The sequence below is a fragment of the Diadema antillarum genome, unplaced genomic scaffold (genome assembly GCF_040938485.1).
Source record: "Diadema antillarum isolate AM-2024a unplaced genomic scaffold, OU_Dant_1.0 seq00002340_RagTag, whole genome shotgun sequence".
NCBI classification, from domain to species: domain Eukaryota; kingdom Metazoa; phylum Echinodermata; class Echinoidea; order Diadematoida; family Diadematidae; genus Diadema; species Diadema antillarum.
In genome coordinates, this window is record NW_027272955.1 from 112,878 (window position 1) to 136,119 (window position 23,242).

At 42.3% G+C, this 23,242-nt stretch overlaps 1 protein-coding gene across 1 annotated transcript; it reads left to right on the forward strand.

The window, feature by feature from the left end:
• The first annotated feature begins 17,102 nt into the window (after window positions 1-17,102).
• LOC139714609 (palmitoyltransferase ZDHHC12-B-like) lies at window positions 17,103-22,675 on the forward strand. The gene is made up of 5 exons (XM_071626289.1): window positions 17,103-17,267; window positions 17,535-17,668; window positions 18,530-18,673; window positions 20,407-20,573; window positions 21,306-22,675. The coding sequence occupies exons 1-5, from the start codon at window positions 17,156-17,158 to the stop codon at window positions 21,628-21,630; spliced, it is 882 nt and encodes a 293-aa protein (XP_071482390.1). The 5' UTR covers window positions 17,103-17,155; the 3' UTR covers window positions 21,631-22,675.
• The last annotated feature ends 567 nt before the right edge of the window (window positions 22,676-23,242 follow it).

The window sequence follows — 23,242 nt, forward strand, 5'->3', positions numbered from 1 at the left end:
CCAAATAATTTGGTGTGACAATCGAGGTTAAAGACACTAGAGTTCGAGTTTATTGAGTTGCCGCAGCTCTACGCACTGCAATGCCCGCAGCATCGTCGACGCAGCGATGCGCGGCTGTGGCCGAGCCCACTCGTAGCGGCACGGCATCCGAGCGCGAGCGGCGTTGCGCTGCTGCCTCCGCGAAGCCGGAGGTGGAGAAAGCCCAACCCTGGCGCCCGGTTGGCAATGCCGCTTCGGACTTCGAAGCAACACGCAAGCCTGACGATAAGGTCCCTCATTTCCCTGTTACCCTTCGGGGAGGTTATGAAGAGATTTTACAGGTTGAATTGCACTCTGGTTCTCCCATTAATTTGGTGAGTGAATCGACTGCTGAAGCGTGTGGTTTGGATATCGTCGTTGACGATTTTGGCTATGACGACTACATTGATTGTGATGAATCGTTTACCCTCCCATCATGCATTGTAGGTCTCACTTCTTTCCGACTGGTCCACAGTGCTAGTGGTTATGAGATGTGGTTTGACGGCTTTGTGGTTGAGGATGGGTATATGAATGCTGCAGTCGCAGCAGGTGCTCCATTCATGGAACACAACGATTTGTCTATTAGGCCCTTCAAACACAAGATCATGTTTGGTGACGAGGTTGTGTTCACTTACACTGATTCGACGGTAACCGCAGGTTGTGTTGATATGCCTGTGCACACAGTGATGAGTGATGCTGTCCGTGTAGTAAGGATGGAGACAGAGTGTGAGTGTGTATGTGAGCCTACACCTGAACATACAGTTCATGGGCAGTGTGATGTCCCTGTGCAGATGACTAAGACTGCAACAAGTACTAGTGCATGTGGGTATGAGCGTTCACATGAGTCTGCATCAATCGAGTCTGAACATGACAATACTCAGATAAGTACTATGTCTGCCCAGAAGTGCAAAGAGAGTGAGACACATGAGCAATGTGTTGGGGATCAGCCAGATGGTAGTCGTGAGTGGTTTCTCGAGAGTATGGAGAAAGAAAGTGACACTGGTGGTCAGTCTGAAGTATGTCAATCTGTTACATGTGAATGCTTTCCTGAGAATGAGAGGGAAGATGAATGTGGCATTAGTACCCAGTCTGAAGGTGACAATCCTGGCGTTGACCTTGTTGCTAAGGGTGATGGGTTGGACGATTTTCCAGTTACACATAGGAGTGAGTCCTCTAGTATTCTGACCATTCCATGTAGTGGATCTGAGGTTGACCGTCCCACTGCTACTCCTGTCACTGAGCCCAGCTCTGCTTTTCCCTGTACGGAGGTCAGTAGTGTTACCATGGTTACTGAGCGTAGCTCTGAGTGTGACTCTCATGGGACTGGTGCTGCTCCCTCTTCTAGTGAACATAGCATCTGCTCCTTAGTTTCCATGGATAGTTCTGGGTCCTCCCTAAATGAATGTACACACACTAAATCCCCAGTTGTTGACATCACGTGTGTTACTTCCATCACTGAGCCTAGCTCTGATCCCCCTGTACATGTATGTACTTCTGAGTGTGATCCTGATATGCTTGTGTTCATCACTGAGCCTCGCTCTGGGAATCCCATAGGACATACACTGATGGGACTCCACCCATCTCCTGAGAGTGTTGGTCTTCCCAGTGCTGGCGAGACATTTCCCTCCTTGTATCCCGAGTACACCACCCCTCCTGATGATCATCAGAAGTGGCCCATCATCAGCCCTGATGGAGAGACGCCAGGTGTTCCCCACAACAGTGATTGTGTGGCTATTTCGCCTCCGCTACATCACAATGCCTATCGTGACATGGCAGCATTTAGCTACCAGTGTCGGTCTTCCCTTGACCGGAGTGACCAGCTGTCAGCCCTGGTTGTTGCTGGAGAGCCTCGTGATCCTGTCCATCAGCTGGATTGCCGTACTCTGTCACCAGACGTGTGCCCATCAACCAGTCAGACTGCGGTTTCTGTCCTCGCTGCTGACCAGTCACGAACCCCCAATGCCGATGATGACACCCTGGGCCTCCACCTGTCCTTGGATAGTGCTGACCCTGCCTGCTTTGACGCTAGCCCAACCTGGAGTTCATTCCCCTGGACCTTTGGCCACCGCCTGCCTTCAATCCCTGTTGAAGGAGGTCCTTCTTGTCGCCCCCTTGATGGTGCTCTGCATCTTGCCAGCTGGATGATGACCACCAAGCGCCATCCTGTTCCCCAACCTCCTACCAGTGACATCACCGACTGGTTAACTATGGACGTCAACTGCTCCCCTGTGCCTTGGATCGCGCATCCCCCAGCACCCCCAGCCTGTACTGGCCTCGCAGTGCCGTACCACCCTCCCTTGTCCCCAGTAACTCCAGGTTGAAGGACTTAAGTAGGGTATTTTACCCCCGTGTCATCTTCTACTGTGTATTACTCTATAAGTTGTTTTGTTTTTTATTTTCCCTTAAACCATGGTTAGTATAATTACAGACATAATTCTGATAGGTTTATGTAGGGAGACTATAACTTCATATCCTCCGCATTGCAGGATATTTTGTTTCTCAAATTGGCATTAAGGTTATGTTAATTGTGTTTATTATTGTCACAAGTGTGCCATTTCTTCTCAAAATTTATGATTTTTTCTTTTTTAACAGATGAAGGGAATATGTTAAGTTATATGTTTCAAGTGTTTTATCATTCTTATTGCGGCTCAGTGTCAATACACATGTAGTAAGTTGTAGTAAGTTATGAACATAAAACTTTGTTACCGGTATATTTTTTTATTTGCCAGCTCCTTGCAGCATATCTTACAGTCTGCATGTTTTATACATGTATTGAAGAGTCCAATACTTCCCATTATTTCCATACTTACCTCAGTATCAAGTCCACAGGGAGTTTTTTTTTTTCAGATGTGACATACAGCTGTACGCGTATTTTGCTTTCCGGAAGGGAACGCACATTCTCCTCTTTCTACTGTGTGTTGAAGTCTTTTAAAGTGTATGTGCTGGTTTTCAATATGTACTAGGTTTATTACCTATTGGTACTCACTGCTGGTTAATTCACATTGTGATGTCGGTTTTGTTTTATTTCTGGAGTAAAATGCCTAAAAAGTTGTATACCAGCTTATCCTATGCTGGCGTCTGTACATATTGAATTTTCATACATCTCGCACATTTTTATATACAGTGTCAGTTGTAAGTTGTATCATCTCTAGGCATTGTTGCCATATTGCATGCCGGATCATTGTTTTTTCTACCAGTCATTCATTTTCATGATATGATATACATATTTGATATACATGTATTCCTATTTCGCTTACGACCACAGATTTTCTGTGGGGCAGATACATGTACCCATTCTCCAGACCTGTCCTGCTGTCCACCTTTTGTAGTATCCTATGCGGATATCTGTAACATGAATGAATGTGTTTCATGAATGTGAATACAGTACATGTCATTTTTGGTATATCATAACAGTTTCCTTTGTACTTCAGGACAATTTTTATATCTAGATAGATTTCACACTTTACAGCCAGTATTGGTAGATATTGGATAGTGTTTTTCCTTTTTTTTTTGTGGGCATCTGTACTAAATATGGTTATATTTATTGCTCATTGTAGTCTTGGGCAACTGCAGGTGTTTTTTTTTCACACTTCTCCCATCTACACACATACATGTATATGTGTGTGGCCCTTTGTCAGTATTTTACACCTAGTACTGTATAAGTAATCGTTAAGATGATATTATTAATTTTTGGCTGTTATATTAATATTTGTACACATTATTCTTCCTTTTGCAAGGCTGATTCATTGGATGTGTTTGGCTTAAGGAGTAAAGAGGAAGTGAGGTATGATGTAAGTGTTTTTGAGTATTTTTGATAGGGGTGCGTATTGAGGTACACTATAACTATGTATGTAGGTACAGTTTGTACAATTGTAGTTGTATGTACTCTCATTGGTTGCTGTGTACAGTCCCGTACATAACATTTTGTGATTGATTTTACTCTGTCAAAGTTTGGAGTTTAGTGTAACTTATTTATGAGTTACTGTGTGTGCTCAGAAATTATAGATGTGTTAGGCAGTTTGATGGTGGTAAAGAGTGTTTTGATTAATGGAGGTGTTTTAATCAACATAGTTTCAGCATGATAATTGTGTTATGAGTGATGTTATGTTCACTCACTGTGTAAGTAAGGTAGGCCTGATTATGTGTGTTTGTGATAGTGCAGTTATCGTTGCGTAATCAACCTAAATTGTTCTAATGTTATGTTAGAGATTGTTTAATTTGTTTTATATATGTATGTGATCAACATTTATTCTTAGAGTAGGCCGCTATAGATAACAGTCATGCAACAGTTTTTAGTTATTCAGCAAGAAGGAAGTTAATACCATGTAGTTGTTTGTTTATACATTGCTACATTGTTCAGAGTTGGGCCCTATGTGATGTGAAGGATAGTGTGTATGATTGTCGTTTTGCTCATGCATATAGCCTGACACCATGTTGTTGATCAAGGCTATTTCAGAAACAGCAGTTTCGAGTAGATGCGTACAGTATGTTGTTGATCAAGGTTATTTCAGAAAGAGCAGTTTTGAGTAGATTGTATGTACAGGGTAGTACCATCATTTTAATAATAAGAGGAATGAAGAAAGGGATCACGCCATTATGATTATAATTATAGTTAGGTTGTATCAAGTGGCGTTCCATACTCTGATCGGTTTCCACGTGTTGTGCATGCAACGTGTTACACCCGACGTGTGTACCTGTACCGTATAGTACCGCTGACTCGGTCACGGCCAATAAACTCTTGAACATCACATACCAAGATCGTCTGATGTTTCTCCTTATTTACTGGCGGAGAGTGTAAAGTAGAGGAGAATGGTGTAGAGTGGATGAGGTTGGTGTAGACAAGAGGAGAATGGTGCAGAGTGGATGAGGTCGGTGTAGACAAGAGGAGAATGGTGTAGAGTGGGTGAGGTTGGTGTAGACAAGAGGAGAATGGTGTAGAATAGATGAGGTAGGTGTAGACAAGAGGTGATTGGTGTTAGAGGGGAAGAAATTGGTGCAAACAAGAGGTCTGGAATATGGTGTAGACAGGAGGAGAATGGTGTTGACAAGAGGGGAATGGTGTAGAGTGGATGAGGTTGGTGTACAACTGCAAGAGGAGAATGATATTGAGTGGAGGAGATTAGTGTAGACAAGAGGAGAATGGTGTAGATAAGAGAAGAATGGTGTAGACAAAAAGAGAATGGTATAGCAGGGAGGTATGGGAAGAGACATTCCCACCTCCCTGGGTATAGAGTGGATATGGTGCAGACAAAAGGAGAACAGTGTAGAGTGGAGGAGATTAGTGTAAACAAGAGGAGAATGGTGTAAACAAGAGGAGAATGGTGTAGACAAGAGGAGAATGGTATAGAGTGGATATGGTGTAGACAAGAGGAGAATGGTGTAGAGTAGATGAGGTTGGTGTAGACAAGAGGTGACTGATGTTTGCTTCTATAGAGAGGAAGAAATTGGTGCATACAAGAGGAGAATGATGGAATTATAGACTGGAGGAGATTGGTGTAGACAGGAGGAGAACGGTGTAGAGTGAAAGAGATTAGTGTAGACCGGAGGAGAGTGGTGTAGACAAGAGGAGAAAGATGTAGAGTGGAGATGGTGTAGACAAGAGAAGGATGGTGTAGAGTGGATGAGGTTGGTGTACAACTGCAAGAGGAGAATGATGTAGAGTGGAGGAGATTGGTGTAGACAAGAGGAGAATGGTGTAGGAGTGGAGGAGAATGGTGTAGAGTGGAGGAGATTGGTACAGACAAGATGGAATGGTGTAGACAAGAAGAGATTGGTGTCGACAAAAGGAGAATGGTATAGAGTGGAGATGGTGTAGACAAGAGGAGAATGATGTAGAGTGGATGAGGTTGGTGTAGACAAGAGGTGATTGGTGTTAGAGGGGAGAAAATTGGTGCATACAAGAGAAGAATGATGTAGACAGAAGGAGAATGGTGTAGACAAGAGGAGAATGGTGTAGAGCGAAGGAGATTTGTGTAGACATAATGGAAAATGGTGTAGAGTGTAAAAGATGAGTGCAGAGTAGAGGAGATTGTCGTAGACTGTGAAGAGTGGTGTGAGGAGACAGGAATGATCCAGGAGAGGGGAGGAGAATAAATTTACCCAATGTCATTGATATTTCTGCCATAGTCTATAATAGGAGAAAAATGTTTCCCCAAGAGACAAATTAAAGGTACCACTATCTAAGCAGACAACAGGCTCCTTATGCAACGGATTGGCATATCATTGCCCTACATTAACAATAAGCACGGCTAAATACTAAAATGCTGGGAAAAAAATGCTTACTTATGTAGCTGTAGGACTATTTTTTTGTCAATCGTTGCATAAAAACAACTACGAGTACACAGAAGAATTTCATTAATCAGAACAGGCCCCTTGTTACATTAAAAAAAATGCAATCAACCATGCTAGTCGGAAAATCAAACGTAAGCAAAGTATCAGCCAATCAGAATTGAGCAGGGCCGGCAGAGCGTTTTCAAAAGTGTGGGGGAGGGGGCACTTCTGGGTTTCATGAGCTAAACAATCAAAAAAAGAAAAAAGAAAAAAAAGGTCTTCAGTGCAAAAACATAACCTTACCGTGCTCACACTTCAAGGTCTCTATCTATTTTTTTTTAGTGCCACTTAATACTTTCGGGATTAAAAAAAAAGGTGTGGGGGGGGGGGAGGGAGCCAGTGGTGACACCTTATGTATTCCTTTGTATGGTGCAAAAAAAAAGTATGGGGGGGGGGGGCGAGCCCCTCCACCCCCCAATTGTTTCCACCGGCCATGTTGAGTATTCACAGACGGGATCTCAACTTTTATACAACAGGGCGCGGATATCCCAATTCAGTAAATATAATGGATGCTCTCGTCAAGATGGCCCAGAGGATAGCAGACTTGGTGATATCTGCACGGCCATGCTGTTACTGTTTTGCTAAACAGATCTTTAGTTGGGTTCCCCCCATCCCGCTACTACTGAACTTATTTCTTTGCTTATAAACAGTTTTCGATTCTGAAGAGCACTCAAGGAAATAAAGGACAATTCCCTGTGAAAAATGAAGCGCATGTTGGAGATAAATAACAGTGACTTATTTCTGAGTTACATTTTCCCAAACAGGCCTATGTTGTAAATACCCTGAATAATAAGGATGATTTTCAGAATTACTTTTTGCTTTGAAATAAGCTTGCATGGTCATGTGGCTTTGATAAAGCTTGGGTAATATTCTAGTATTTCATTTGTGGAGAATATGACTTTAAACACAAAGGGCATGTGCATATGAATTAACTAATAACCATTTATTTTCATGTTTTGCATAAATCTGGCCACTGGATTCTATAAGTTTGACATATTATAAACTAAGTTTAGTAGTACATGCATCAGTATAAAAGGTGAAAACTGAGCTGTGCTATTGCACCTTCAAAATATTTTATTTAGCTTCATGATATTAAATTGTGCAATCACTTGAAGTGACAAGAGTCTTTGACATACTTTAGTTTCACTTGTTTTCTCTCTTGATAATGATCACCATAACTGTTGAACAATTCAAGATGTTTCCTTGGTTTTGTGTAGTATAATAAGAAATATATAAATGATGAGAAAATAAAAGGAAGCCGCAAAATGTTGACGATAATGAATGAATAATAATTAGTTCGGAAACGGTCCAGGACCAGTCCTAACTCCTCAATGTAGCGCACACAATGAATTTAGCACTATTTCACATTTTACCACACCATCATCGTTATGGGAAAATGAACTTTATCACACCCATCTTATTTACTTTGCCGGGAGGAGCACAATCTGACGACTGTTTACATCTCCAGCTTCTACAACATTTTGGTAATAGCAAGGTAGGTCATGAAAATGGTGTTGACATACCATTCAACCATTTTAGCACTTTTATTGGTAGTTATAGATTTATGAAATACGGTGTCCGTGGGTTGAAATGATGACATTTATCTTGGTTGCAACGCCAAAGTCGATGCGGTGCAACATCACTGAACGAGTACTGCTCCACTCCCATCCCTTCCCTCACCCGCTACGTTCTGCGGCCGCAGTGAGCTGGGGCCCCGATGCCATCAATAGCACTCGGGCTGTGCATTATACGCATGCATTATTATGTCAGTTCCGTGTGCTGTGTTGTATGCATAATTGTATTGCTTGGCTGCTAGCTGCTATCGCTTTTGACGTTTTCGCTCGGCTTACTTGAATGTTGTGGCGTAAAGAGATGTGAGTGTATAAATTCCCCATTTTTACATCACATTTTAACTTAAATTTCAGATAATGGGAGACAAGCATTCCAGGCATTGCATTGACAAGGTGGTAGATTTGTACAGAGGAACTGTTCGTCAAGTAACGTTAGATCTATATCTACTGTAGTGAACCCCTCATCATGCCATGCTCATGAGTCATGGCTCGGCTCAAAGAGTCAGGGGGCTACTGAGCTGAGGTAAGAGAGTGGATCGTTTCACTGGATTTTTTTTTTTCCTTCTTCTGTGGCTCATAATTCCGTACTCAGAGGATGAAATTTCGACCAAAAATAGCACCAGTCATTCACAAAGTCCTGAACATTACGAATTTAGCAAAATTATGAAAATTATTCACTCCAATTTTTGGAAAATAGACTTCAAAAGCACCCCTCTACAAATGAAAAGTTGTCTTTTAGCGTGGTGTAAAATCGCATCATAATTCTGGACACGATTTTTGTAATGGAATAATTGATGTCTTTCACATCTTGTCAGTGCACCAGAATCACAATTCGTAGAATCTTACCCATGATTCACTGTACACATTCTTAATCTTACCGAGCTCGAGTGGACGACAAAGAGAAAAGTCTTTTTTACGTTTGTAGTAATGGGTAAATTGTCCAGTCCACTGAAAGAAGTAGACAAACGATCAAAATTTGGGATGTTGTGAGTGGAAATAACGACGTATAGTAGTGAATTATTAAACAATCAACTGACACTATAGCCATGGTCTGAAATTGAAGATTTTCTGAAATTAAGAAAAAAAAATAATGATTTAAAGCCCGTAACCAGTGAGTGGGTAAGCCATGATTGCATGAATTTTAACTGGAAATATCTTTATTGTATGTTTTGTAAGGGTTCGTTAGACAACACACAGAATGACTGATATCGACACCAGGAATATGCAATCTGTTCTCTTTTACTTTTGCCGGCACGGCACACAAGCTTTACCTCTTCGTCGTTACATCGTCGTTTCTCCTTCTTCTTTCTCTTACATCGATCTCCACCAATCGTGATCGTGATCGTTCTACATAATCGATCTACTATCGTAATCGTTCTACATAATCGATCTACTATTCCCCTTACACTCCCCCCTCAAAATTCTTCTACAGAATTTTCAAACATTTAACCAAACAAAGACAGGTTAACACAACTTCTCATACTTTAAATACTACAGCTATTATACAACGTCCAAGTAGATCCTTGTAATTTGATTGGAGGATTGTCGGTCACGTGATATTCAATAAGTACTCCATTCAGCGCGCCGTGCAATTTTGGTTCTATTTTTGCGTGCAACTTGGTTCGATTTTTTCGTTCTATTCCACGGTTCGAGAAATTGTACGGTACTGCGTGTACTGTGTGTTGCATATTGAGGATCGCATGCAGCTAGCGCAGTGTACGTGTGCGGTACATGCATGCGCGTACGTAGGCCTTCGTAGTGGTAGTGTACGTGTATGAGCGCTAGGCTGTGACCTGTATCTAAACGCACTGATTGCACAAGCCAGAAAGAGAATCGCAGTGGATCCACATGTAAGTATGGCTATATTTTTCATACATATATAGACTTCTAGGCCTACTTAGACCAAAAAGATCTACTTGGACGTTGTATAAATCAAATAGTGTATGGTCTTTACTCGTGCAATGGAACAAGATTTCGCACTCGGTGAAAGATGAGGCGCTCTATTCAACTCGGCTTCGCCTTGTTGAATAGAGCGCCTCTATCTTTCACCTCGTGCGAAATCTCGTACCATTGCACTCGTGACCATTCACTATTTGTATACTAAACAATGCACACTACCCTGAACTACACTTTCGTTTTAACGTCTAAATGTCACTTACACCACAGTGTAAATAAAACTATGTATTCTAACCTCTGTATACAAACAACTTTAGTATTCATATATGCTGCTACCCAGGCGCTGTGTCAGTGGTACATGACAATACGACTGAAGTCCATGAAACGTGCAAATGTGAGAGTATTATTTTGTCCACATAAATGACCAAATCTGACAGGTGTTGTGAATATAGTGTTGAATTTCCTAGGCCTTTTCACCACTTCATTGAAATCTTTCTGAACAGGCTAAAACAAAATACCAGTGCACTGTCAGCATGCTATAAACATACAGTACATTAATGTCCTTAACATCATAACAGATACTGTTAGATACAACATGGAAAAATAATCCATGTTCACATACACATCTTTCAAAACACAACAAAAAACACCAGTCCTTTCTCCAAAATCAGCAAGCACCAATGTCCAAGGTGATAGAAAATATTAAAAACTTTCACTTGTCCTAATATTCTTTGTTGTTGTCGTGCAATACACAGTTTTTTCAGTGTTCATTACACTTCCTGTGACAGTGTTCAATCGTCCTTACAAAGTTTCATTTGGTCCGCATGCACGATGCGTGTGTTTCGGGGGTTGTTCTTGTGGACAACCAAGAAAGTCACAGGTGTCACACGCTTTCGCACAATGTATTGTCCCGCCCATCGTGGCGCTAGCTTCGCACTGAAGGACTTTTTTTGTGTTTGACAATGGAAATGTCTTGATTAGCACCTGGTCCCCTTCTTGCACGCGTACCTCACAACGGCGCTTGTTGTAATGCTTCGCTGCGTCATCTCTTGCCTTCTGTTGGCGAAGCTCCAACTCCGGGTCGCTTGGAAGGTCGGTACACACTGCTGCAGGGGGTCCAAGCCTGTTCGTCATTGGGGAGTTCAGTTTCCTACCAAACATGAGGCGGGCAGGCTCCACTCCTAGAGCGTCGTGGCAACTGGAGTTCAAAGCAAAGGCGAATTCCGCCACATGTACATCCCATAGACGATGATCATCTTCAGTGTGTGCCTGGAGCATTGCCTTCAAATTGCGGTTGACTCTTTCCACCCAATTACTCTGAGGATGATATGGAGTGGTGAAAACTTGTTCCACTCCCCATTCCTCGCACACCGCTCTGAGATTCTTCCCCCGGAATTGTGAACCGTTATCTGAGATGAGTGCCTTGGGAGGTCCATATCTGCAGAAAACCTGTCTGACCAGGGCACTTGCGACTGAACTACTTGTGGCAGACTTCAGTGGGATCACTTCCACGAACCTGGTGCATCGATCCACAGCAACCAAAAGATATTCATGTCCCCCATAGCTTCGAGGCAGTGGTCCCATCAGATCTACACCAAGCCTTTCCCATGGAATCACTGAACCAGTGGAGATCATCTTTCCTGGTTTCTTTTGGTACACTGGTTTGGTTTGTTGACAGATACGGCAACTCCGAACAAAACTCCGGACGCTTTTGGACATTCCTTTCCACCATAGATTCATGTCCTTCAACCTCTGGAGCGTTTTTCTTCGTCCCAGATGTCCTGCACTTGGTTTTGCATGGACTTCCAGTAGAATTGCTGGTTGCAGCTCCTTAGGCACTACTAACGACCCATCCTGGCAGTACAATAGGTTGTCCTTGAGGTAGAAGTGTCCATGGTTGGTATCAGGATTTGTTGCCATCTTCTCACGAATGAGATTCAGCGTCGGGTCCCGTCTTTGTGCAGTGGAAAAGGCCACCTTATCCAGGGGCACAGTGTGTACTGTTTTGGCGTGTGTTTCAGGAGTGTTGGTACTTGTCTCTTGGCAAGCCGGGCAGGAGAAGAGTTCCATGGCATCTGCCTCTTCTTTGGTGAGCGAAACACACCGTTGGTGGAACCAGCCATCACACTGATCGCATTGAATCCAGTCGATCACTTTCCCACTAGGCCGACAGCAATCTTTGAAGTCACACTCTTCCTCTTCAGTTGGCACTACTTCCACCACCCCAACCACCATGGGTATCCCATTTATCCTAGAGAGAGCATCTGGGACATGGTGTTGGGAACCTGGACGGTAGATCACCTGAAAGCGGAAATCCTGCAAGCGAAGTACCCATCGAGCAAGTCGTCCATTCTGTTTATTTTTCCGGAAGAGCCAGCACAGTGCCTGGTGGTCAGTTACCACTCGGCAGCTTCTCCCCTCAAGGTATGGTCGCCATTTCTCCAAGGCCCAAACTACAGCCAAGCATTCCTTCTCAGTGGTACTGTAATTGCGTTCTGCTTTGGAGAGGGTGCGGCTAGCAAAATCGATGGTCTTTGGCCCTGATGGTGTGCTCTGCGTGAGAATGGCACCAAGCCCCACATCACTAGCATCCGTGTGAACGGTGAACATTGCAGTCTCATCCGGATAACCAAGAATGGGTTCAGTCATGAGGGCATCCTTCAGGGTTTGGAAGGCATGTGTACATTTGTCATTCCAGGTCCACTTCTCTCCCTTCTTCTTGAGGGCAAAGAGGGGTGCAGCCACATCTGCATAATGGGGAATGAACTTTTGGTACCAGCCCATCATCCCAAGAAACCGTTCCAATTCCTTGAGATTCTTTGGGGATGGGTAGGATTTGATGGCTGAGAGTTTCTCCGGATCCGGTTTGAGTCCTTCGGCACTGACAATGTGGCCCAAATACTTCATCTCGGCCCTCATCAGTTGACACTTCTCCTCATCGACTGTGAGCCCAGCCTCCTCCAATCTCTTGAAGATGGCTCGAAGATCTTCCAAATGTTGGGGAACATCTTGGGAGAAACACACAATGTCATCTAAGTAGACATAGCAACAGCGACCGATCAGCTCTCCAAGAACCTTTGACATCAGCCTTTGGAAACTGGCTGGGCCATTCACCAGACCAAAAGGAAGGACCTTGAATTGGAATAGACCCTGGTCACAAATGAAGGCTGTTTTCTCAACGTCTTCAGCAGCAATACCCATTTGCCAGTATCCGCTGCGAAGATCTAGAGATGAGAAGACTGTTGCACCATGTAGTGACCCCAAAATGGAATCAACAGTGGGCATCGGGAACGCGTCCAGCTTTGTCACCGCATTCAGACGCCGATAGTCAACACACATTCTGTACTTATTTCCCTTTTTTGGAACCATCACAACTGGGGATGCCCATGCGGACTCTGAAGGTTCAATCTTTCCTGTTTTCAGGAGGCCGTCAATTTCCTCCTCTACAGCCTTCCTCTTTTCTGGTCCCATCCGATACGGGTGCGCACGCACTGGGGTTGCATCTCCTACATCTATCTTGTGTGTAGCAACATTGGTGTGCCCCGCTTCAGGTGAAAAGACAGTGTGAAACTCTTCTATTAAGTCTTGAAGGTGTTGACTTTCGATAGGGGTGAGGGCAATCTCTGGTTGAGTGGGTTGCCCCATATGTTCGACTTCATCATTCTCATCGATTTCTGTGGTTTCTTCAGGGTGGAAGCCCTGCATTGAGAACTGCATGCACCTGTCATTTCCCTCAGGACCAGTTGTGCTGAAAGAACCACTACTGAAATCCAAGACCAAGCCAACCTGCTTGGCAAAATCTACTCCAAGAAGGACTTCAGCTGGGAGATTGTTTACAACTCTGAAGGTCCTATCCACAACACTACCCCCTATTTCGACTTTGGCATGCACCATTCCCGCCGGAGTCAATATGGTGCCATCAACCATGCGAAGGGATCCATCTTCATCTTGAGATGCTGGATTGAGCCCAAGGTGATTAGCTAGCCTAGTAGTCATGAGAGATTCGCTGGCGCCAGTATCTACCAGGGCATGAATCTTGCAAGAGGTTGTTTGCGGACCACTCAGCCCAATATCCACCATTGGCATCTCTTCTCGATGGGGTGCCAAAAAACTGCAGTCTGCACTAGTTTTGACTGGAGTCGAAGCTTGAGTTGAAGCTTGGGTTTCTTGGGCTGGGAGTTTGGGGACGTGTTTGGGGCACTCCGCAATGCGGTGTCCAAGCTGGCCACATCCATAGCAACTCATGTTGAATGTTCTTCTGCTACGAGTTGGATCACCACCAGTTCTTGGCTTGCGAGGAGTAGGATTGTCTTCAACCATGGAAAAATTGGCCTTGCGATGAAGCAGTAGCTCATCTGCCAATCGTGCCAAGTCATGCAATGACTTGCACCGTGCCTCTCTCAGTTTCAGACGCAGGGATTCGTCAGACACAGACACAAGAAACTGGTCCATCATGATTAAATTCAGGCTGCGCTTCACCTCGGGTATGTTAAAGGTGCTCTCTGAAATCTCTAGCCACCTCAGCAAGTTCTCTTGGAGTCGATATCCAAACTCTTCAAAGGTCTCACCTCCTTTCTTTGCATCAGTTTTGAATCTGACCCGATAGGCATCAGGGGTCAGGTTGTATCTGCGTTTTATGGCTCGAACAATTGTGTCATAATCCTCCTTGTCTGTACCATCCAAAGCATGAAATGCCTGCTGTGCTTTGCCAGTCAAATATGGTTCTAGCAAACGGGGCCAATCTGCTCTATCCTGATCTACAGATTTGGCAATGCGTTCAAAAGTGCTGAGGTAACACTCGATATCATCATCATTATGCAAACCTATCAACTGTGGACTCGACTTCAGAGCACTTTGGTTTACTACTTGCATGAATGAATCACATAACTTTTCAGTCTCCTCCTGTCTGGCTATGTTCATATGTTGCATTACTTTGAGGAGTTCATCTGCAGTAATGGCTTTTTGCATTTCTGGTTTATTCTCTTGGGAACGTACCTCTTCCACCATGTGAGGCAACTCCACCAAACATTCTATTCTCTCTGCCTTGGTTTTCACTAGTTGTGTATCTATGTGGTTCAACTCACATAGCTTAGCAATGTATTCCGCAGTAAAGCGATTCAGATATGCTGACCGACCTGACATCTTGGTGACCTCAAGACATATAAGCTTGGAAAAAAAAAGAAAAAGAAAAACTGAGCTCACACACTAGAGGCCGCACAGTATCAAAAAAAACCAAAGCAATTTATCTTGACCACAACCAAAAAACTCAAACCAGCCAATGCAGTGTTAGTGTGTCAGGATATTAAAATACTTGGTTTACTTGTTATATTTTCTCTCTTTATTTAAGCCCTTTTCATCTAAATTCTACAATCAATTTAAATTTAATTAAATCTCAACCACCAAAGCTACCAATTACAAAAACTTAATATAAAAATTTACTCTAAAAGTAACATACAAAATTCCTATCCACTTATGCAATAAAAAAAATCATACACATGTGCCTTATTGTTTGTCTTGCGTCTGTGTCGATATTTTGATGGAATGTCTACCGTGGTGATGTTCCTTACCCTTGTATCTCTTTTCCATTAAGTGGTGTATTTGGTAAATTCGTTTAGGGTTCACCTCTTTTTCCGTTTTCACCACAAACGCTAAATCAGCAATGAATTCATGTGGACAGAAAAGTGAACTGATCCTCAAGTAAGTCTGCCAAGGGACAGCATTCACGCAAACTCTCTGTGTACCATGTGAAAAAGCTCCACATCGAAACCATCCACCGACGAGTGCTTCTAATCTATTCACCCGTCGATGATACGCAGCGTTGGGAATCACTACGTTCACTGCTCACGGAAAAGTGTATAGCTGGGGCTACACAGTAACTACACAATGCGACACCAATAGCATGTCGCCACATCAAATCGAGAGTGTCAAACCCGGTTAATATCCTACATTCATAGTCATCACTAACCCTGCTCGCAGCACCAAATGTAAGGGTTCGTTAGACAACACACAGAATGACTGATATCGACACCAGGAATATGCAATCTGTTCTCTTTTACTTTTGCCGGCACAGCACACAAGCTTTACCTCTTCATCGTTACATCGTCGTTTCTCCTTCTTCTTTCTCTTACATCGATCTCCACCAATCGTGATCGTGATCGTTCTACATAATCGATCTACTATCGTAATCGTTCTACATAATCGATCTATTATTCCCCTTACAGTTTTCAGCATATAAGGCATCACTCCTTCCTGGCTAGGCACTGATATTGTATTTTGTATTGAAATCCTTAACAACAATTGATGTAGTATGGGCATGAAAGATCAAGGCCCTGGTATTGACTTGCGTAAGCAAGCTCGCTGGGCAACAACATTTTTTGTTATGTATACATGTGTGTGCATGTGTGTTTCTTCATTCCTGATTTATGATTTTCTATGGAGGGGGTTGGGGATGGGAGGGTATGGTATTCCTAAGAATATGAAATATCCTAGTAGTAGCACTAGTCAGTATTCAAATTTTTCTGCCTTGGTCTCATTTATAAACATCTTTATTTTGACGCTTCCATAATTTATTTTACATTTGCTTGAATTGTCACTACTGCACTGCCAACAGAATGACTACTTGTGTCTTCAGGAAAAAAAAACCAAACATTTATCATAAGTGTGGCAGAATACATCTAGAGATAAAGAAACAAGTTAATGATACTAAGATACTATGAAAGAATCTATCACTGCTGTACATTGAAAAGATTGCCATTTAACATAGAGTACACTTACCTTATCCTGACCTGGTACTAACCGTACTGCTTGTTTGAGATTTTGCATGACAATGGAGTACCACAGGTACTCGATCACTTGTACGTGATACACAAATACATACTGCATGCTTTATTTTTTAACATATATACCATGTAAGATTCTTTCTAAAGGCCCTTTATAATTATGTATGTGTATTATGTTTTGTTTTTCTGCTGATGCTGCAAACTGATTTTATCAACTTTCTACCAGTGAATAATTACATGAATTATAAAAACAAGAACCAGCTAGTGCATGCTTCTGTTATCTAATCTGTCACTTATATTTAAAAGTCTGCCATTTTATGTTATCCAATTATTTTGTTGAAAGTGTTGTGATTTGATGTTGAAATATATATGTGTTCTTTCTGCATCTTTTCCATCCAGACAGCCTGGGGAAGAATGGCCAAGTCTTGAGGTGGATCAACTCTGGACTTTGGATCCAGTTTTACATTTATGACAAATTGGACATTACAGAGACTTCACTGACACACCTATAGAGTCATATGGGCAGAAGCTTGTACACCGTGTTGAGATTGGGACTGAGTCATGAGGAAGGCTAGAAGTCGTCTGTCCCGTCTGGCGTCAGCCATCTTCATCCGACTCTTTCACACTGGACTCACAGTGGGCATCTTTTGTGTGCTGGTCTTCACCGACACAGGTAATGTGGCCCTCCCGTGTCAGAACACCGACATCTAGTGTCGGGTGTAATCTGTGTGTTTAATATTGTTTTCATCTTTACACAAATTGCATCCTTGGTGTAGTGATAAAGCATCTTGGGGAAGACATCAGTGTTAACTGTACAAGAATGTAGTTTACCAATGGTATTTCTTTACTCCACTTGTTTAACTTAATAAGATTTTGATAAATGCCATGAAGTGCCCCTCTAGTTAATGTCTCTGTATTTACTTTTCATTTTTTTTGACAGAATTACATCATGCTATCTACAACAAGAGCATACTATACACAGGTGCATTTGTTTGCCTTGTCGTGTTCACAAGCATCTTCTACTTCATTGCCAGCCTCATGAATCCGGGCTATGTGACAAATGATGAAGAAATGGTAAGTAGATATCTTGTGATATAGTGTGTTTCATCTTCACACCGTGATGTAGCAATGTACCAAAACAAAGCAACAAATAAAACAAAAACAAGAAGAGTGATCAATGACAATGAGCAAAGGCTGTACGACAAACAACATAAGAGTGCACTGTTTTACAAATGTGGGTATGATTAGCCATGTAGGGGGTAGTGGAAAAGTACTGCCTGAGCTAGAAATGTGTTATGTAGAATTGAAAGGTGAGTGCTGTGTCGTCACAGGAGAGACAATATCTACTGGTTCCTCCCCCTCCCCCCCCCCCCCAAAAAAAAAAAGACATATGGAAAATAAATAAATAGATAAGTGAATGGATGAATAAATGGATGAATTAATGAATAGATAGATAAATAAATAGGTAGATAGGTAAATGAATTTATAAATGAATAGAAAAAGTGCATATTCTGGGAATATATAATCCGGGTATAAAGAGTGTATTCATGTATTTTTTCCTTCCATTTCAAATGCATGCTCACACTTTCGATCAAGTTGAGCAAGTTAAATTCCCCCTCATTTCTCTTCTCTCTTATTCTGCCTTCGTATCACGAAGGGATTATGCTTGTATGATGTTTTATGCATTCTATGAGAGCAGTATATTACTATCGTTGGAGAAAATTTCAAATTTGCTTCACTAGCAGATGAGTACTAGGTGTGATATTCATCATGCTTATAAGAAAAAAAATCCCTAAAGATTCAGTGTGCGACATAGATCTGAGATCAGGTGTTTATTATGATATGACACAAAATGTAAAATCCATTCAGAGACATAGAAAGAAAAAACAAGTGTCAAAGACAGAGTAACCATTGACATCTTCAATTCCTTTGCAGAATGGCTGGAGTAGGGTCGACTCCAGCGATGACGAAAGTGCCGATGAGACGGTGAATGACGAAGACAGCGGGGAGACGGCCAAAATGGTGAAAGAGAAGAAGAAAGCAGAGGCCACCAGGAAGTGCAGCTACTGCAGAGTGAAGGTTGGTTTGAAGTGGTTACTGCCGAAGCTAGTGTGTTGTGCCATAACGGCTTTGCATTTTGAGTCACAGACATCAATTTCTTTGATTTCCTTCTTAGTGGAGGGATATCTGATCTCTTAGGGAGATCTGTAATCCTCTTGTAATAAGTGGTATTGTATTCATTTTTGTTTGTAAGTCAAAAACATGTGGTCTACATTCTCATCATCTACTACATTATTGGTCCTTCCTGTAATTTTACTCTTTGATATCTGGACCCCAGAAATACAATTTGTACAGAACTTGTTTTAACATTTGTACTATGCCAATTTGTTACTTGAAGAGTCTTATCAAAGATGCTATGCAGTCACTAGGGGAGGGGGGGGGGGGGGAGGGGGGTATTTCATGAAGCATTTTGTCAGATGTTTTTTCTGACAACTTTGCTCCCAGCCAATGAGATGCAAGGATTTCAATAGCTTATGTCTGACATGTCTGAAAAAATGTCTGACAAAATGCTTCATGAAATGCCACCCAGGTATGCTTTGTCGATAGATTCATTTTAATTAAAGTGTATTGCAAACAGACCACATACTCCAGCCATTCTCTTTGCTGTATCTCAATCAGATTTTGTTCAGTTACCATACTTAGTAACAAATACCACATAAAATGCCCATAGGTGATCAATGGTTGCGCATCTGCTGCCTCAGTAGCTTCAGTGGAATATAATCAAAAGCAACCACTGTCAATTACTTGCCAGCAGTAGTTGCCAGCAGGAACTATAGGGCTGTATTGATCCTTCATCTGCCTATATTTAATGAGTTCACTGGTACCCACTTAATACTGTAAAACATGATATATTCGCAGCATGAATTTTTTGCGAATTGGAGCCGACGGCCTTTTTTGCGGCATGAAATTTTCGCGAACTGCCACTGGCATTCAATGCATATAGTGTAGACAAGAACTTTTGCGTGCATTTTAATTTCGCGAATCTTGGCGCTTGCGAAATTCGTGAAATTAAAATGTACGCGAAAATTCCTCGTTTTACAGTAATGCACAAAATGATTGTTTTGAATTCTGGGACCATTCCCCACTTCTGATTTGTAACTGTTTTTGATGCATTACTGGTACAAGAACTCTGTTTATATCAACAATACTCTCATTAAGATCACAAACAGTTATGATTTTTCCCATCCATGTATTGTATTAATGTGGTGCTCATGACTTTTCAAAGTGAAGTGCATACCTTGAAAATGTGTGATTGTGTGTGTGTGTGTGTGTGTATGTGTGTTGGGGGGGGGGTAAATGTTAGATTCTGGAGGCTACTCTCAGCCTACTCTACAGGTCAGACCATGAATTCTACTTTCATTATTAGATCTTGGCTTGAGATGATAATTTATTCTTCGCCAGTACATCTTTGATAACTGACCAACAACCTTTATATCAAGTAGATGACACTGATTTTTACTTTACCATGACAGCCTACCTAGCAACCTGAGAGATTACCCTGAAAATATGTTTCTTGTAAGACGGTCATGCCTACTTTACCATTATATCCTTTCAACCTGAGACTTACTACCCATGTAATACAGTAAGGACACTGATTTCTACTTGCTATTCCATCCTAGCAACCTGAGAGGCTACCCCTATGTTACATTTAAGACACTGATGTCTCCTTTACCATTGCATCCTAGCAACAGGAAAACACTACCCATATGTTACGTTTAAGACAATGATATTCCTTTACCATTGCATCCTAGCAACCTGTGAGGACCAAGCACTGTGATGACTGTGGGAGATGTGTGCGAAGGTTTGACCACCACTGCCCCTGGCTGGAGAACTGTGTCGGAGAGAGGAACCACCGTTTCTTTTGGTTCTTCCTCCTCTTCCAGTCCACTCTCATCATTTGGGCCATCAAAATCACCTGGTATGACACACTTGAAAGGAATCTTAGATATCAATTCAGTTTTAGAATGCTCTAGGGTCCCACTATCTCTGCGTGTTAGTACAAGCTACCACTGAGTATTTTACCTGTAGATATAAATCAGAAACATATCTGAGCTATGGTTACAAAAGCTTTTGTAATACGGCATACTGTCTTTCCAATATCTTATGGTGTGTCTTACTAAAACATGTCAGTTGTTACTTTATTGTACTGTTGCATAAACTTGACTTTTGATACTCTTTGAGGAAAGTTTACATTAGTTATTGGGCATTGTCTTAACCTGTACCTGCACTTCGTAAATGAAGTATTTTGCCTCTTCAGCGATGGACCTGGTGAGATTGGATTCTGTTTGTTCCTGTCCATACCAGTCATTGATGGAGCCAGACATTTTCATGATTGTTGTGAGGAAAAACACACTTGATTAGAGAAAAAAAATTACATTGGCTTATGTCTGCATACTAAGTGCTATCACACTTCCAGTGGAAATGAAATGCAACTATTTGTAAAATGGAAGAATATGGAATCTAATATCTGCCTTGACAGTGGAATGCTTCCATGGTGCATACAGTTGTTGTTGTTGTATTTTATTTTGCTTAAGAAGTTGAAATAGTATTTAAGTGAAAATGAGGCAAGCAAGAAGGAGTTGAATTTATTTCTAGTGCACTCAAGTATGGAATGCTGAATTGCGATGCTCTCTCTCGTGAATCCCGGCAGGGGCGGATTCCACTGGCACCCCACCATCCAGGACTGGCTGCGGGCCAACGCCCTCTGCCTGATCTGCATGCTGGTGCTGAGCATCAGCGCCGCGGCCGTCGTCTCGCTGCTCGGCTGCCACACCTTCATGCTTCTGACCAACCAGACAACGTGGGAGTTCATGTCGCGCCACCGCATCACCTACCTGCGCAACCTGGACGAGTCGGCGAACCCCTTCGACGAGGGCTACTGCCGCAACTGCCTCAAGTTCTTCTGCTACTGCCCCTACCGCAGCTGGGACGTCATGCTGGTTAGGTACAGCAGTAGCTCCAAGAGCTCGGCCTGATCATTCTTAAGCTCCCGCTCTCTCAGTCTCTCTTTGTCCAGATCTAACCCTCTGTTACCTTGGACATGTTCAAGCGTTCACTAAAGCGAACCAAAACAAATTAGTCCTGTGCATACTGTAACATATCATGCCTGATGTGGCGTGTTCAAGTGCTCTGTGGAGGTAGCGTACCTCATAAGTTATTTTTAGGGGTGGTCGCACGTTTTGTAGCAACAGGCTCATGCACCTACCATGCTTACGCTACATTACAGGTGTCCCAAACAAAGAGAGTCAATGCTATGTGCGTGTCATGCGCATTCTTCTCATGTCAGCTTCTAGTACGGTTATAGTACGCTTTTGGAGCACATCACGAATTGGTCCACTTTTGGCTTGATGTAGTATGGTACAGTACAATTTAGGAGCATTCAAGTGCTCCTCTTGTATGGGTACGGTATGGTACGCTTTAGAAGAGCGCTCAAATGTACCCCTTGTCTCATTTAGATACTGTAAAACATGATATATTCGCGGCGTGAATTTTTCGCGAATTGGAGCCGACGGCCTTTTTTGCGGCATGTAATTTTCGCGAACTGCTACTGGCATTCAATGCATATTGTGTAGACAAGAACTTTCGCTTGCATTTTAATTTCGTGAAATTCACGAAATTAAAATGCACGCGAAAATTCCTCGTTTTACAGTAATCAAAGTGTCCGTGTGTGTGTGTCCCCTTTAAGATGGCATTTGGTATTCTTTGTATTTTAGCCAACTCTTTTAGTAGCAGGTACAGAGTAGCTGTTCAAGCATGTAATCAAATGGCACAGCTCTCACTCTCTCCCTCTCTCTTTCTCTCTTGCTCTCTCCTTCCTCTTCTCTTTCTTTTCTTCACTCTTTCCTCCTTGTACTAGGTTTGACAGTCAGTCATTTATTTTTTTTTCTTTTGTATGATGATATTTTTTATCATTTTGTATTCCATACAACTCATATCGAGATGTTTGGTGCAAGGATGGGTGCATTTATGCTGTTATGGCCAATTTTACATCACTTCTGTTTAATCTGTTATTGCCTTCTAACACAAATTAAAGATGGAGGCAGTGGAATATCCACCAAGAAAAAAAAAAAAATCACAAATTTTTGCTGCGTAAGGGCAAGCAGTGTTTAAAAGAAAACTTGTTTGTCATCTTGTGGTATTAGACTCACATGAACATTAGTTGTATTCCAAAGTCTCTCAATTTACAATGTACAAGACAATATCTCGGCAGCATGACTGTAGTGTATGCCCACCTCTGCAGCAAAGGTGAGCATTTTTATTTTCCAACTTCAATTGGTGTCGAAATCATAACTTTGATTCTCTCAATTATCATGGACATGTATTTAGTACCACCTAAAATCTTACATAAAACTGGTTCAGTGATTTGGTACACATGTACATACTGTAAAACATGATATATTCGCGGCACGAATTTTTCGCGAATTGGAGCCTACGGCCTTTTTTGCGGCATGAAATTTTCGCGAACTGCCACTGGCATTCAGTGCATATAGTGCTGACAAGAACTTTCGCGTGCATTTGAATTTCGCAAATCTTGGTGCTCGCAAAATTTGCGAAATTAAAATGCACGCGAACATTCCTCGTTTTACA

What these genes read in the sequence shown, in the direction of transcription:
- LOC139714609 (XM_071626289.1), top strand. Translation starts at nt 17,156, where the DNA reads ATGAGGAAGGCTAGAAGTCGTCTGTCCCGTCTGGCGTCAGCCATCTTC. An exon ending in GCAGCTACTGCAGAGTGAAG is followed by an intron (nt 18,674 to 20,406) that starts GTTGGTTTGAAG and finishes ATTGCATCCTAG; the next exon opens with CAACCTGTGAGGACCAAGCA. An exon ending in TGGGCCATCAAAATCACCTG is followed by an intron (nt 20,574 to 21,305) that starts GTATGACACACT and finishes GAATCCCGGCAG; the next exon opens with GGGCGGATTCCACTGGCACC.